This window comes from Lasiosphaeria miniovina (genome assembly GCF_030549165.1).
Source record: "Lasiosphaeria miniovina strain SMH2392-1A chromosome Unknown B0T26scaffold_6, whole genome shotgun sequence".
NCBI classification, from domain to species: domain Eukaryota; kingdom Fungi; phylum Ascomycota; class Sordariomycetes; order Sordariales; family Lasiosphaeriaceae; genus Lasiosphaeria; species Lasiosphaeria miniovina.
In genome coordinates, this window is record NW_026848225.1 from 1,869,378 (window position 1) to 1,885,317 (window position 15,940).

The 15,940-nt window shown below is 53.1% G+C and overlaps 4 protein-coding genes across 4 annotated transcripts; all 4 read right to left on the reverse strand.

The window, feature by feature from the left end:
• Window positions 1-5,448: 5,448 nt before the first annotated feature.
• On the reverse strand, window positions 5,449-6,523 carry B0T26DRAFT_754727 (uncharacterized protein; the record flags this gene model as incomplete). Its single annotated transcript, XM_060445860.1, has 2 exons — window positions 5,449-5,889; window positions 6,014-6,523. 2 exons carry the CDS (start codon window positions 6,521-6,523, stop codon window positions 5,449-5,451), a joined length of 951 nt encoding a protein of 316 aa, XP_060292844.1.
• A 1,758-nt stretch (window positions 6,524-8,281) lies between these two features.
• Window positions 8,282-8,800, reverse strand: B0T26DRAFT_754729 (uncharacterized protein; the record flags this gene model as incomplete). The annotated part of the gene is made up of 3 exons (XM_060445861.1): window positions 8,282-8,345; window positions 8,440-8,581; window positions 8,656-8,800. The coding sequence occupies 3 exons, from the start codon at window positions 8,798-8,800 to the stop codon at window positions 8,282-8,284; spliced, it is 351 nt and encodes a 116-aa protein (XP_060292845.1).
• A 969-nt stretch (window positions 8,801-9,769) lies between these two features.
• Window positions 9,770-12,500, reverse strand: B0T26DRAFT_785769 (uncharacterized protein). Its single transcript, XM_060446775.1, has 5 exons — window positions 11,887-12,500; window positions 11,608-11,637; window positions 11,465-11,501; window positions 10,998-11,208; window positions 9,770-10,940 (listed from the first exon to the last, which is right to left on the reverse strand). The coding sequence occupies exons 1-5, from the start codon at window positions 12,060-12,062 to the stop codon at window positions 9,835-9,837; spliced, it is 1,560 nt and encodes a 519-aa protein (XP_060292846.1). The 5' UTR covers window positions 12,063-12,500; the 3' UTR covers window positions 9,770-9,834.
• A 2,591-nt stretch (window positions 12,501-15,091) lies between these two features.
• B0T26DRAFT_617627 (uncharacterized protein) lies at window positions 15,092-15,295 on the reverse strand (the record flags this gene model as incomplete). Its single annotated transcript, XM_060436013.1, has 1 exon — window positions 15,092-15,295. A coding segment is annotated over one exon (204 nt), but the record flags the coding sequence as incomplete, so codon positions are not given.
• Between the last annotated feature and the right edge of the window lie 645 nt (window positions 15,296-15,940).

The window sequence follows — 15,940 nt, forward strand, 5'->3', positions numbered from 1 at the left end:
GCTCCGAAGTCGTGGTCGGCAGTGAGGCTTCCCGCGCCGCCGGTATTATCCGCCAACCGACTGATCCTGGGAACGACTCCTGGGAGAAGCGGAGCTCGGGGGCGGCAGGTATATAGCCGACGTTCACAGGGCGGGATTCGGAGTATCGGGCATGGCCCAGAAGGCGGCCTTATCCAGCAGCATCCGAAAACAACCACTGGTAGCGACGAGTCTTTGGACGTAGCCTGCCTCATCAACAAGTGTTGCCTTTGATCACGAGCAGCAAAGGCTTTCGGGCGAGTCACAATCCAACACAGTCATGTCCCCGGGCTTCCTCACGCCGGCTTCGCCTACCATAACAAAGGCTAGGAGTTGGGGTTGCGCCGCAGAGCACGAGCACGATGATATCCCGCGCTAGCGCCGTCTTCTGGATGATCTACACGCATCAGCCAGCCACACGACGGCTTCTCGCCTCCATCTCTCTAGACCTGCCATCATCTTCGCGACCCGGCGCTGCTTCGTCGCCATCTGTGTGCATGCGGATTCGTCCGGTATACTGGGATGACCCATCACCCTCGCGCTCCCCGAGGCGAACGCTCGCGCTATAAGAGATGGTGTTGTTGGATGGTGCTATATATGTTTGAACAGTTCTCTATTTAGTCCAAAAGATAGAATACTAGCTCCGTACCACCACCGGAACTCGAGAAGAGGGGGAAGGGGAGTACTATACCAAAGGGATAATCACCACAGTGAAGCGCCGGACCAGCTTGGGGGACCAGCTCGCGCACGCCACACCGGGTCGCTCTGTAGAAACACTACCGCTGGCCTTTTAGCTCGTGCTGTCGAGTTGGGGCCGGTTCGTCGTCAGCACCGGCAGGAGCGAGGCAAGGCTATCGAGGGAAGGTCGAGAACGGAGAGGAACGAGAGGAGTGGTGTCGAGCATCGTGGGAGAGTCGTAGAGGGGAGTGTGCGCAAAGGCAGCAAGCTTCTCCCGGAGGGCGGCCATCCGCCAAGCCGGCCGATCCCCGGGCGAGAGGCATCGTCGTTGGTGTGTGCCCAGCAAAGGATGAGAACACGCCTGAGAAGGGGCCTGCCCTCTCGATCCTTGTTCACGGGGTGTAGAACAAAGACGAGGTGATGCTCAAGAGCTGTCATGATGATGGAGCACATCCCCCCGCTGGTGATGTGAGCTTGGATCGCAGTCGCTCGAGTGCGGGGTCAGCGGGAAAGTCGGCACGGTCCTTGTCTTCCTCCGCGAGCGCCTTGACTTACAGAAGCTAACTTGCACTCGTATCCTTACAGCCTCATTCTCAGTGGGACTACACCTCTGCAGCGCGCCGGGCGGCCCTAGAGCTTGTTAGTTAGGGGTAAGCCTCGAGAAACCCGACCTCTTTCTTTCAGGCTTCTTGAAAGCGGCTCGTACACAATATTTCGACTAACCAAATGTGTATATTGACCCACTCTTTTTTTCGGATCAAGCCTAAGAACCCCGCTTTACTGAACTTTCTATCTCAGCACTTTCACGTCCATACCCCTACGTATCCCCACCAAGTAAGTTCCTTAGAGGTTCGTCTATAGTCTGGGAACGGGATGTCCCGCCTGGAAGGTTGGTGCAGCCAATTAGGAAGTGCTCAGTGGCGCTGGGAGCGCTCAGTCCTGATCACCCTGTGGAGCACTGAGCATATAAGGGAAGGACTCTGATTGGTCATTCATAGTTCTATATAGGGAAGCTGGAGAACACTACCTTTCAGTATTCCCCAGCTATCAACTTACACACTATTCTCTTCATTGCTTGAAGCTTGCAGCACGGAGTCAAACTCCTGCAATCTGTGCATCTTTGATACTCCTTACCTCTTGATTTGCCTTGGTGGCATACCGTCTTGTCATCTTACCCACCCCAACCCACATCAATCCTAAGCAGAGCTTAGCCTTTCGGTGAACCCTTTGTTCAGATTGTAACACCCCCACGGGGGTCCTTCCCGTCAACAGTAATCACATCACGTTCCAGGCCCTAGCTGACACGCCAAGCCGCCACCGCCGCTCTCGTATGCCCGAGCAGTCGGCAATATAGAATAGGGGCGGTCTTCATTAAGGACCATCGCCGGCCCGCATCGTCGGGCTGCCGCAACTCCGTACCCTAGTGCTGCAATCTCAGCGGGTTCGGACCGCGGCCTCCTCGCTGACGTCCGGGTAAGGGTGAGCGGAGTTTTGGCGGAGCTAGAACTCCAGCAAGGGGGAACCAGCTTAATAGCGCCGACCCTCGTGACTTCGTGATATAGACATAGCAGTAACGCCGCTATAGTGCTTATGGTGAGTCATCTCTCATTAACTTCCGGCTACGTACAGCTCTAGACCGACTAGGATAGGAATCCGCTATCTGCTTGCCAAGCCGGGTCTCCTCTCAATAGGCGAACAAAATACTCTCAAGTACGGGCTATCACACCCTCCTCATCGACGTGTAGCTTTACCGCGTTGCCCGCACTTTGCTATCTTCCAGTCTATAACTCATTACCAAGCCTCTAAGACTGCACAGAACTTGGAGTCAGTTGGTATAGAGAGGAATGGATGGGATGGGCGTCAATATTACAAACCACTCAACTGTCAGGGTCGTCTGTCTGTAAGGGAGCACGGGCTCCACAGAATGCTGGGGTTGGTAATTATGAAGATAGAACAAAGGGCAAGCTCCTATCGCACGGGTAATACAGTCAAATCGGAATGCCACTCAAAGTGTATGAGTGCAGTGAATGTGTATTGCTTGCTTGAAGAACCAAGCAAGAACTATCTAAGACCGTGGACACGATCGTCGTATATATCTATCTACGTAACCAATAACAGTGGTTCCGTTGTCCCGTGGTCCCGCGTCCGGGTCACCGCCCGACCGGACCTGTCCCGCGTCCCCGAGCTCCAGAGCTCGGAATCCTGGAACGCTCCTGATTGGCTTGCGCCAAAAGTGCATGCCCCACCTTTGTGCATAACCACAGGGAATCCACAGGGATTCGTGACAGTCAAACCTTCGTCGAAGACCTCCTGAGTCTAGACCGTGGGTTAGCTGGCGCGTGAGCCTCGGGTAGGCATCAACAAACCTTTATGCCCTCCACCTCCGCCAACATCTCTTTTCTCATATACTTCATTCCCTTATACTGGCGCTGGAGAATATCGTATAGCTTCGTTATAAGTTGCTTTGCTCTTTCCTCCCTTCTTTTTAGTCCGGAAATCTCCTCTTTGAGCACCTTGATCTCTTCCGTTCTCAGCTATTCGTTTAGCTCGAGTTGTGTGAACGTCTTGTCGACCTGCGGGTGATTTTTGTTATCACGGCCCTTAGTTCGGCCTTTGGGGCCCTTGGGTGCTCCACAACTTCTCGTTTCCATGTCGAGTATGATATTGTCGACGGCAACTGCCAGAACTGTTATATAAAGGACGAGCTTTATAGCGCGGTATCTTGGTGTTGAATTAAAGAAGAGAGAGAAGGAGAGAAGACATGAAAAAAAGGGGGCGGGGAACTTGTGAAGGCAGGCATATACGAGAGTCGATGCTGCAAGTAAAGAATGGCTGTATTTGTAAATAACTAAGCTAAGGAAAGAAAAAGGAAAAGAAGAAGCCTGCGGTTCCTGCAGGCTGTGGTTTTGTGGTTGAGTGGTGGGGCAATCGGGCTAGTCCTAATTGGGAAGAGGGGCTGCGAGGTGAAGCCTCCAGCTAGTGCATGGTTGCGGCACCACGGGCCATAGTTCGGCCGTGCCGTAACAGAACTCGTCCCTATAAATACTTCGGGAATCAGCAGGTTGGCTTGTCTCACGTGAATGCGTGGTTGGCCACGCTCCGACTCCGGATCCTTTTCTCGGTCATCTTCCCTTCGCTCTTTGCAGTCCTCGAGCCGATGGACTTACGAGGCCGGGTACGCTTAAGCCTATCTATCTCCGGTCTGTGAGGACAAAGGAGAGTCAATGGCCTAGCACCCATACCAAACCGGAGCAGGTGACCGGGGACGCCAATAGACATATTGTCGCTCAAGGTCGGCGACTTGCCCAGACGCTCCCCTTCTCGGACTCCTCGATGCTCCAAGGTGACACAGCCGAGGCACGCCGTTCCGTCCCAGAGATGGTGTTCTACCTGGGCTGCGTAGGTGGCCACCTCAGATGAACATCACCGACACCCAACACCCTCCTCCTCCTCTAATCACTCCCCTCAGGCTTCAACGTAATGGTCGGGTCGTTCGGCGGTGCTCCAACCTGGCACGGTTGAGGTACGCTGTTCCGTCCTAGAGATGGTGTTCTGATCGAAGCCACACCCTCGCATCCGATGCAAATCAGGTTTTTGTCGTCGGGAGGGACCCAACCGGCCGCTGTCGCCATCCTATCACTTGCTGATCCTTGTACTTCCAACTGAAGACCGGCCGCAACCACTCCAGATTCACCGAAGAACAGAGCCACACTCCGTAGCCTTGCTCCACGGCCCGCAGATTGCTCAACGATCATTCGAGGTGCCGGCGTCGGGGGCAAACCGAGCTACAAGGGCAGACATCAAGGAGTCTAAGCCTCCCTAGCGTAGGACCATACGGCGGCTGCTGTCTACTTCTTCCGTCCACCACATTAAGGCCCCACCTCCCAATAGAACCTCATAACACACACCTTTTCGCTTAACCGCTGAGGTTTGTGTTGCGTCTTCTCGCAAAGTGGTTAACCGTTTTGGTTACCCTCTCCTAATTTAGAACGCGGACAAGCGTTCGGCGTGTTTTTAAATGATGCGTTGAAGAGGCGCGATGGTTTGGCAAACAAGTCGTGAATGGCGCATCAAGCTAGCGGCTGTTATGACGTAAGATATGCGGAACAACTCAAGGAATAGTGTCCGTGGCGCTCCGGCCAGGGATGCGGGCATAGAGCACGTGCCTACGCTCACGTGCTTCCTTAGCTCCTTTGTCGTACGCTCGAAAGAATCGCTATTCCAACAAATAGAATAAACAAACAAGAAACGGGATAGATGCATCCTTCCCGAGCGTGATTATAATTAATCATAATCTCAATAGGAGTCGAGGTTATTTTTTAAATGCAACTCGATCAAATCCCTGAATATTTATCAGCGGAAAACTTTCCAATATTTCAAAGACCTCAACGCCCTACGACTCGTCCGAAGGGATTTTCACCGAGGGAGCCAATAGCGTCAAGAATCCCCATTCTATAATCTTAAAGGCCTCTCTCTACCACAGAAATACCTAGTCTAATGCTAACGCTACTTTTACTGATTGGCCCAGCCACAGTATGCAAGTAGATCAGCACCTGCCCGGTATCCATGCCCAGACCAAAAAGAAATTCAACCTCTCACAAATAATCGCGCCTTTAGTAGCCTGCTACTGTTTGGAACTTGCCGTTCTTACCTACCCACCCTGCCCAGGTACGTATCACATTGACCAGCCCTCAAAAGACTTTGTCATCCAGGTTCCATCGTCGGATCCTGAACAGCTCGGTCAATCAGGGCTCACGAGCCGAGCCGAACCGGCTTGGGAAAGCCCCAGAGATCGAGGGCATTCTGAATCAGGGTCGTGTTGAGATCTTCGATATTCGCCCACTGCTCCTTGCCGTGGGGCCCGCCATAGTCGCGGATAAATGCGTTCAGGTCCGTCAGGCATTCTCTCAAGCTGTCCAGGGTGCCCACCATGGCCGGATCCGGGGTCTTTGTGTCCTTTAAATACTTGGGAAACTGGATGGTCAGTTTCTTCTCGTCTTTCCAGTCGGTGGCGTTGGCTCCCAACTCGAGGGCGTGCTCCCTGGGGCACCACACAATGATGCCGTGGAACATTGGGATGCCATCCTGGACGGACCGGAACAGGGTGGGGACCGACTTGAAGGCCGACTCTTCGACCTCCTTCAGGCAGACGAGCATGGCCGCTGCGGACGTGATGGGGGACGACGACTTTTTCTGCCAGTGGGAAGAAAATTTGGGGTTAGCAAACTCGAAGTCGGGACACGCAGGTCAAGAGGCATAAGGTAATTATGAAGCACGAGGCATGAGGCCACGATTCAGTAAGCAGGAAGTCACTCACGATTTGGCCGTCCACATTTCCCTGCCTCTCAAACTTGGACTCGGAGCTCTTGAACTTCCAGCTTGCGTCTGTCTCTGGAAACCTGGCCCACTCTCCTTCGGGCAGGACAAACGCCCCGTTAGGGAGGGTGGAGCTGGAATCGATAACGATGCCCGTGGTTTTGCACCTCGCGACTCGGTGCCGGGAGAGGTCGTAGATTTCAAAGTTGAATATGGCGGCACCCCCCGCGCCCTTGTGGGCGTTCAGCTCGTTGATTGCCTTGACGGCAAACGACGTGCAGCGACCCGAGTAGGTGTTCCAGGTGGGGCCTAGTTGCTGGAGGTTGGCCGTGTTGAGGTGAGTCTCCGTGGCCTTCTTGATGGAATTCTTGGGGTCTTCCAAGAATTGCTTGTGCGTCTTTCCACTCGCCTTGATGAGCTGTTCCATCATCAACATCCCAGTGTAGGCACCGCCGTTGAAGATTTTCACCCACTCGCGTTGAGCGAGAACGAGAGGATCATTTTGAGACATGGTGGAGGTCAGGAATCAGAGCAGATGACAGTAGCGAAGATGATAATCAAAGCCAAGCAAGCAAGCAGAGCCAGAGGTAGCTGAGTGGTGATGCCAGAGGTTGGACTAGGATAGGGTCCAAACCACCTAGGCCTGACCTTTATATATATAGGAAAGGTAGATGGTAGATGGCTCCAACTGGCAGAAGATGCGTTAAACTAAAAGGGGCCGAATGTTCGGGCATCCAGGCTCGTATCCATGATACATCGCCGGGGCGGCACGGCCGCTGAGCCCTGGCTACTAAGATCGGCGACGGTTTGTTCCACCAAAGGGTTGTTCGCCCGTTTGATGGAAGAAGGAAGGATTGTGTCGGGTTGGCGGGAAGTGAGACAACAGAAAGGAAATCGAATTCCACCTGTAAAGCTGTAAGCTCACATCGAGTGTCGACCCATCTCAGGTCCCTCGGACCAGGACGGTCACGGCACGGCCATTGTGACCGCCTCATGACTGCTGAGACCGGTGACAGTTTGTTCCAAAGATAGATGAAAGGGCTGTCGATCAGCCGGTTTGAGGGAGGAGGCGTCGTTGCTGTGAGTGTGGCAGCTTGGCCTTGAGCCTAGCACCCCGGGCCGGGACTATTTTTGGAATCAAACCGCAACTGACAATCAAAAGGTCAGGGGTACTTTTGTTTGTGGGTTAGTGTCGCTGTGCAGCAAGTTCTAACGATTTGACCCCTTCATGCGCGGGGCCCGGACGGCACGGGCTACTGGGCCTTGGCTGGCTGGCTGGCACGGGACGGCGGGGTGTTCCTACCATATAGTAAGCGGCGCGAAGAAAACTCGAAACTCGGTGGTCACGCCGGAAGTGGGGGCCGGTCCGAAATTTAGGGTCGGATCCGGATTTCCGGTCTGGGGCAAATCCAACACCTTATTGGTCTCATCGTAAAACTCACCTCCACCGTTTCAGGGTCCAATCCTCTGGGCAGCCGCTTGGGCTACAAATAGTGAGAGTAAGAAAACTCACTACTTGGCGTTCCATTTTGGTAATGAACAGTTATAAAAGCCTTCAGCTCCCGTCCTATTGTTGCCGGGTTTTTGACATCCATCAGACTAAGTCGTCCACTTTCAGAGCAACCACCCAGTCAGCCTGCACTTGATCGCTACTACCTTTGTTTCCTGCAAATAATCGAAAGCATTCCTTTGCCCTATAACCCACCCAGTGCGACAAAATGCCCACCGTCGACGTGAAAGCCATGTTCGCGACAATAAAGGCAGCAAATCTTACAACTTCAACACAAAAGAGTAAGTAGTCCAGTACACTGCAAACCCCACCCCAAGTCAGCTTTAGGCGGGTCGTCCAGTCGAAGCCACTTCCTCCCTCCGGCCTTCAGAAATCAGAGGTCCGCATCTAGACCGTGCACGCTGATCACACCGATGCAGACATTCTCGGGCCACCCAAAGCGACCGACGGCGGCACCGTGAAGGCAATCCTGATACAAATCGAGTCCCCGCCCCCTGCTACTGCCGCGCCGGTGCAGACGACGGCCAAGTAGGGTGAAAGGGCTTGCGGTACAGGTAGAGGGCAGGATTAGGACTAGGATGGACCCTTTCCTGTTCTCGACGCAGGCCTAGGCGCGCGTTGGGGGCGGTCTGCGGTTTGCTGGCTGCCAGAGGTGTAAGATGTCAGATACTTGAGCCTTCTTATCTCGCGGGCTGGGCCCGCCGCCCAGAGGGCTACAAGTGCGACTTGGAATCTTGGCTGGACCGAGACGAGGCATACTTACTTGTGGGGTTCAACAATAGACTGTGTAAAATCGAGCCAGCGCCGGTGTGACTGGATGTCACTGCACATTTCCCGCCACAAAGTGAATTGTTAGCCCGAGTAATCATCTTCGCGTGCGTGAGCTACGTAAACAGGGGTCGCGAGATATATCGTACCTTAGCGTCTCCTCTATCATGACGCGCTCTTCTTCGGTGGTGTTGGGGTCGCGAAGGTCTTCTCGCCAACTTTCCTCCTCCGCGTCCAACAGCGCTCGCATGGCAACATTTGCCGGAACACCGGTGTGCGCCACCGGATGGCCTTCTCTTTGTAAGCCTAGACTCTGGAGCAGAGGGAGGATATCTTAAAATTAATTCTCTCGTCCGCTGACATACGTGGAGAGTTTCTCTGCCTCTCGGCTGCTATTTGAAGCAGACCTCGAACATCGACCGCGTTAACGTTTCCGGCCGGTCGGGGCCCATTGGCATTGCCATTATCGCTCCGGTTCCCGTCGGCGCGGTCCTTGCTGCTCTCGGCCATTCTCGAGTTGATGTAAGATGCAAGATGCAAGAAACCTAACGTGGTTGAGTGAGGTGCGGTGGGCGTTATTGGAAGTGACAAAGCGTGGGGTAAGGTAGCTGGGGTTCACAGGTCGGTAATGGATGACGGAGGAAGAACTGGGAAGAGGAAAGAAAAGCCAACAGCGCACCTTCCTTTCAATGCTCGCTGACAAGTTCTGCAGCTCTGCGGCGGAAGGCCCACTATTTGGACCAATGAAAGCGCAAGCGTAAAGGAGCTGTGAACTGTAAAATGCGCCCAAAAGCAGTCAATCTGCGAATGTCTTCTAAAAAAAAAAAATAAACATGCAAGCAGCCCCTAGAAGATAATTACAATGAAAAAGAGAGAACACTCACCAAGTGCTAAGCAGACAGAAAGGCGAGAATAGCTGAAACTAAATATTTGTTGCCGGACAGCAAGGCGGCCGGCTGACCTGACCTTGATCCCCTGTTGGAACAACGCGCTGAGCAGCCACATGTGGCTGTGGAGGCGCAGGGGCGCAGGGTCACCAAACGTAAATAAGTGGCCTACGGCCACTTCCACTCCTTCATAGATCTAGATACACACAACGAATCCAACACTTGAACCACCAGCCTACGGCGCGGAATGCGCCCTGTTGTTTCCAGTACCGGTACCTGGTGCTTCCAACATACCCAAAAAACATTTCCCGCTTTTTTATTCGCCGAGCACAAACAGCCTTCCAGATTGAGAAGAGGAAGAAAAAAAGTCACAAAAAAAGTTTGGAAAAAAAAGAAAATTTCATAAAAGTACATAGGTGGTCATAAGGCAAAGCGCAAAAGCCTTGCATTCTCTAATGAATTACGCAAAACCCCAGAATTTTTTGATAAGAAAAAAGCCGTCCTCCACCGGTGGAGTCTAAACACCAATCCTACGATCCTGTCCCCGCCCATCGCCAGTAACCCAAAAAAGGAAATTATAATTATAAAAAAAAGCTTAATACGGCGGCTTCGTGACGGTGCCCAAACTGCGCTCTCCTGCTTGGCTATCAATTCCTTTCAGGAGAGATTGGAGGTCCATCGCTGGCACAGGCGCTCCTCAGAGCTGGTGCCCCAGGACGACGACACTCCGCGGTCACCGCTGCGGCTCTTGAGGCTCCGTTTCGACGTGGCTGGCCTGGGTAGCGTCGCTGGGTAATCCTGCAATGTCTTGGCCTTTGACACTCGCCCCTCGAGGCCGCTGGGAATTGGTGGCACCGGCGGTACGGCCTTCACGGGCCCGTCACCGCCACTACTGATATGGTCTATGCTGCTGTCGTGCGTTGGATGTGAGCTCAACGGCCCGCCAAGAATCGGAAGTTTCCGGTCCCGCGAGGAAGGCCGCAACTGTTGGCTCGCCTCCAAGCCGTCTGTTGCTACAGGTTCGCCCACGGCGGCAGGGTTGAGAGAGACCTCGCTGGGCGTCATGTCGTAACTGACAAGACTGTCGCTGCTGCTGCTGCTGTCGGTATGTTGCAGCCCGTGCATTGTAGGCGGCGGCTGCAGATGACCTGACAGTACGAGTTTGAGCTGCTCGACCGACGTTACAGCTTGCTCCTTGCCCGCAGGGCTCCTCCCAGCCGGTGAGGCATTGCTGCGAACGCTTGACTTCCGAAGCTTGGCAGAGAGTGGCGCGCCGGGATTGCCGGTTAGCGATGACGAAGGGCTGAGATTGGCCTTGCTGGCAAAGGAAGATGGTGTCCTAGTCGCATGGGCGTGTCCATTCCCGTTCGCTGTCAACCCGCCATTTGCCGCGAGGCGGTTCTTATTTATCCCTATAGTACCCGACCGCGATCCGTTCAGCGAGGTAGACTTGCTGACCGCCTGGACGGCAGCCAAGGTGGCGTCCCGGGACCAATCCGCAAGCATCTGCTCGCGGAAGTGAGAGGGAATCTCGCGTTCCATCTCGATAGCAGGGATGGTGCTCAGGGACGAGCCGATAACGGGATAGGAGAAGCTTCGGCCAGGACTACCGGCCGGGCTTGTGGGCGGCGAGATTGTCGCCTCTTCGTACCCGTGGTAGACGCTCTCCACCAAAGCGATACGGTCGTCAAAGGGGAGCAACGCCTCCGATTCGATTTCCTTAATAGGGAGCCTTAGTTGAGGTCTCGCCATTCTAGGGGTCCCTACCAGCTCCATAAGTGGGGGTAGCATATAGATACCCTCGACCCAGAAGTACTTACTACGGCGACGAACGATTTCGTTATAGATCGCCCTTCCTATAACCGACGCCTCAAAGTCGAACTTCTTAGTCAGAATCCAGAAGTAGCCGTACACCAAGCTCCCGAGGCGGACCTTAGTAATAGGCGTATCAGCGTCCTGAATATCCTCCTGGAGTCTGAAAATCATAGGCAGGCCATATCTAACGGCGTTCGCGCCGAGCCGATTCACAAGCTTTGCCAGCAAAACGTAAAGCAGCATAACGTCTATCAAATACTACGCAGGGGAAAACTCTGACGAAGGCATTTGGTGTCATGCAGAAGGGGCCTGGCGCAATAAACGCGAGATAATAGCTGTACATATTGTGCCCTTCTTTCTCGATAGCAATGAGATTGGCGAGATCCTCTTCGGCAGCCGAGCACCAGATCTCCGAAAGGCCGGAAACTCGCTCCTACTCCATAGTCAGATTGAGAATTGGTTCGATACGTACCATATCCTGATCGTTCCCGTCAACCCGAGAGAGACACCTATTATGCGCTAGCAGATTGACGTCATCTCACCTTTGATCAAGAATTCCAGATGGACGGGTGGCTTGGGAAGGAGTAGAGGGGATCTCGACGGGAAGGAACTGACGTTTTGCGACGAGAAGCGTCCAGTTTCACGCTTTATGTATTTCCATTTCGTCATAGCTCTAGTCCGTATTAAGGACATTAAGCGACAAGGATGGCGAGATATTTGGGCCCGATATTACCAGCAACGCCCATTTCCCACGCCGGGTAACTATGTGCGACAGAGCATGCTACTCGCGCTGGCCACCCATTTTGGGACGGCCGATATGAACGTCGTCGAATCCTGGATTACGGATTACGGGTCACGGTTTCGAGTCTCCATTGATGTTAACCGAGGAGACACAAGAGGCAGCACGCCGAGTGCACGAGGCCGTGGGCCAGGCGATCGATCGTGCTAGCAGTATGGAAGATAGCGATAGTAGCAGCGGCGATGAGGACGAGGACGAAGATGAGGGTGAGGACGAAGACGGGGATGATTAGGCAGGTAAGGCTAGTGGGCAGGAGAGAAAGAAAAATCATATGTATTTATATAACTTGACTACGTAGATACTAATTCTACGACGTATCCCACTACTTGTGTAATTGGGCAGGGTTGGGCTTTTGGCTTTTGGACTTCTCGTATGAAATAAAACCCCGAGAAGTTGTCCGTTCTTTCGAGAACAAGCAATTTAGATTATATATTGGCAAACATCGCCGTGCCGTATTGGATTCTCAAAAGAGAGGGTTTTAATGCAGACTGAATGAAGCCTGATCCCTTTATATTGAACCTTGTAGGTTTCAAATGGTTCGGCAGCCTCTTGCTACTATTGCCCGCATCCGATGGTATAACCTGGGCATCGGCATAGGGTGGAGGAGGCGAGCTCAGTACAAGCACGCCTCCGAGCCATGAGATCTTTTATGAGAATTCGTGCCGTTTCCAAACTTCTCGTGTTCGAAGCCGCCAAACAGCATCTAAAGTGCTGCATTATGTATAAGATACCTTAGTTTATTTATTACCTTACTTTAGTACCTGCTCCAAGCCTTCGTTGCTGCGCCTTAGCTTACACACGGGTTCGTCGGGCATGTTCTAGCGAGTTCCATTTGTCAGAAATCCGAGCAATATGCTGTGCTGTGCCTTACTATGCCAACAGGTGCACGGATTTGCTTTTTTTGCATGTGCAAATATTTAAACCAGCTGATCCGTGTTAACTCACCGTTTCTCGCGTAACTTTGCATACGTATGTGTTTCCTTCTCGAATTCGTTATCCTGACCCGTTCGCGGGAATACCGCTTCTTTTCGTTCGTTTACCAATTGAACTAGCAGGCTCAGGGATTAAAAGTCGCCAAAATGTACCTCAGTAGTGTAGAAGAGCGCTGTGGGTGCTCGAGCTTGCTTCGCTACTACCCTCTCCGTTGCTACATGCACAGAGAGGCTCCCGCAAACAACCCCGCTCGAGTACACTAGGACCCTGGGCAGCTGGGATTTGCAGTCCGCCGACTACCCACCTTTGCATCCCCACCTAGGTTGCCTGCCAACCTCCTCCCCACCTGTGCTGCCCACTATTCAGTATCTCCATGCCAAGCCAAGAAGCCACAAAGAGGGCGGGTGGTTACTTCAGTCCTCGATTGAAGGAACTACAGACACGCCTTGTAATGAGGCCGCTAACCATAAACCTGTCGTAGACCAGCGAAGAGGCAGTGCGTAAAAAGTAGCAACTACCTGCCTACCCCACAGTTTAACGTGCAGACAAGATGGGCAGACAGGGCCCCAACTTTTTAGAGGTAGCTAGCACCTATCCACCGCGAGTCTTAGATGCTACGCAAGAACCACATCAACAGCGGCAAGCCACTGGCATTAACCTAATACTCTAGCGCTGGTGAAGCGGTAAAACCGAGAAGGAAGCAAAAAAGTATGAAAGGTGATGCTTTTTCTAAGGCTAGGTGGGCGCGGCGGATTTCCTTAAGGTAGGAAATCCCCAGACCCCGCTATGTCACGTGCTAGCGCCGAACGCTATTAGTGGGGCTCCCACCAGCGCTTCACGTAATGAAGCTATTTACACTTTTCGTGCATCAAATGCCGGGCAATACAGCAAAAGCCCATTGTCCTCAATGGAATTCCCACCCCAAGACTTCACCTTCTCATCCCATGGCTCAATCCCTCTTCTGCCGTGGGCGCAATATGCGCCCCGGTACTACCTCAGCTGCGGGGGTAGTGGGGTCAGAATTGACTCCTTTTTTGCTGCCAAGAACTATCTCAGGGGCCTCTGCCGGCAGATCCTGACGCTCTGATTGATTCATCTCCTCAGCGGGTGCTTCCTTCACCCTGCGGGGGCGTCCGCACTTCTTTGGCTTGCCTCCTTTTCTTGCCCAATATTCTTCCAACAATTTCTGAGCGTGGCGCATTCCAAACTCCGTTTTCCAAGTGTTGTATTGGTTGCCCCAGCCTTTCCACTTGACCAAGTACTTGTACTTGCCGTTTCTTTGCTTCTGGTGCTGGACGACGTGCTCTAGTTCCCAGCTTTCTCCGTCTTCCAGTCCTGACTGGTCCTGATCATCTTCCACGGGCCCTGGAGGAGGAACATCGCGGTGGAAGGGGTCCTCCTCTTCGTTGGCGGGCAGGAGGTGCGCAACGGACACAACCGGATGTATTCCGAAGTTCTCAGGGAAGTCCAACTTGTATGCCAGCCTGCCTACTCTCTTGAGAATGGTCCAGGGCCCTGACCGCTGCTGAGAGTATTTTCGGGGCGGCTTTCCTGGTAGGTGGTAGCCGTGATGTAAGTTGAGATACACTTTCTGCTTCTCTCTGAATTCGACAGGCCTGTGCTTCTCGTCGTACTGCCTCTTCGCTCTTGCGGCGGCGAAGTCCATAGCGAGTTGAGCGTCATGTCTCAGGTGATCTCTAAGGGCAGCTGCTTCCGTGGCTGTGGGGCCGTCTCCCAGTGTCTTGGAGAGAATGTCTAGCGGGCTAGGCAGCTTGAAGCCAAATAACTGCTCGTGGGGTGAGGATCTGATAGCGCTTGTATAGGCACTGTTGAGGTTCCATTGTAGAGAGGGCACCAGCTCTAGCCAGTTGGCTGCCGGGTTTTCGAAGACGTGAAATCTGACTGCCAACTCCACCGTTTGGTTCTTTCTTTCTGATAGGCCGTCGGTTTGAAGGTGGCAAGCGGCCGACATGAGTAGGCGGGTGCCCAAACCTTTCCAGATTCCTCTCCAGAGTTCGGAAGTAACTTCCTATCTCTATCAGATATGATCCCGTGAGGAATTCCCCAGTCGTATAGCATCAGGCAGCGGACTAAGACCATCCCCCAGTCCTCGGCCTTATATGTAGAATGACCGGGTATCAGCATGGATCTTTTGGAAGTTTTGCAGGTAACGGTGAGCAGTTGATCGAGCTTGCCGTGACCCTCTAAGGCCCAAGGGGTTCCAGCGGATGGAAATTCTGGAAGGCCGACTATGAAGTCCATTGCTATCAGTCTCATGGGTAAACCATCGTTAGGGCGAATAGGTTGGTAGTCTCCGATGGGCTTCTTGTTGTTTTTCCGGTTGAGTGCGCATACGGTGCAGTGTTTGACGTATTCTTTAACGTGATAGGTCTTCTTGTGAATAGAAAGACCTCTCAGGTCGTAGAGCATGCGCTCATCTGCGAAGTGATGCTTCTCGTCGTGCACAGCTTCTAGTATTTTGCTGATCATGTTGTGTGGAACACACAGACTTCTGGTACCGTCGGTGCGGATGTTGTATAGAAGTCTATCTGTGAGAATGAAAGGCATTCCGCCCGAAAAAATCCATCGGTGTCCTCGTCGATGCGTGCTCCTTTGTCCTTGAGATCCTTGATGATAGGGGCGTATTTGCGGTCCGTTTGGTAGCCCTCAATGAAGTCTTTCTTCATATCAACGTCCATCTGCGCCTCAGCGAACGTGAACCAGACTTCATCGAGCACGACCTCGCCCTGCGGACGCTCTAGCGTGTCGCCAAAAGCTTCTAGGCGGCTTAGGGCATCAGGGACGAAGTTCTTTTTCCCGGGGATATGGTAGACTTTAAGGGGTACTGAGACAGGTATATTGACGGTTTATCAGCCTCTTGTTAGCACGATCGGTAGACGACGTGTTAAGAGACGTTTGTTCCACAATTCCCCTGGTTGCTGAGTGGTCTGTGAACACGATAATTGGTTGGTTCGCCGAATGGATCATAGTTCGGAGCCTTTTGACGCTCCAGACAAGGGCGGCGACTTCCAGCTCTGAAGGACGGTATCTCAGCTCTGCCTTGGCCAGACATCTGCTCAGGAACATCACGGGCAGGACTTTAGTTGCGGGTATGACTGTGCCTTGGGTAGGCTCCCAGGTTTCTCCGTTTTTCAGGTGGTATAGCATGATGCAAAACCCACGCTGTGCAGAGGCGTCAATCTGAAAAAAGAGCTG

What these genes read in the sequence shown, in the direction of transcription:
- B0T26DRAFT_785769 (XM_060446775.1), bottom strand. Translation starts at nt 12,062, where the DNA reads ATGATTTTTCTTTCTCTCCTGCCCACTAGCCTTACCTGCCTAATCATC. An exon ending in CACTCGGCGTGCTGCCTCTT is followed by an intron (nt 11,638 to 11,886) that starts GTGTCTCCTCGG and finishes AAATACATAAAG; the next exon opens with CGTGAAACTGGACGCTTCTC. An exon ending in ACGGGAACGATCAGGATATG is followed by an intron (nt 11,209 to 11,464) that starts GTACGTATCGAA and finishes TTGCTGGCAAAG; the next exon opens with CTTGTGAATCGGCTCGGCGC.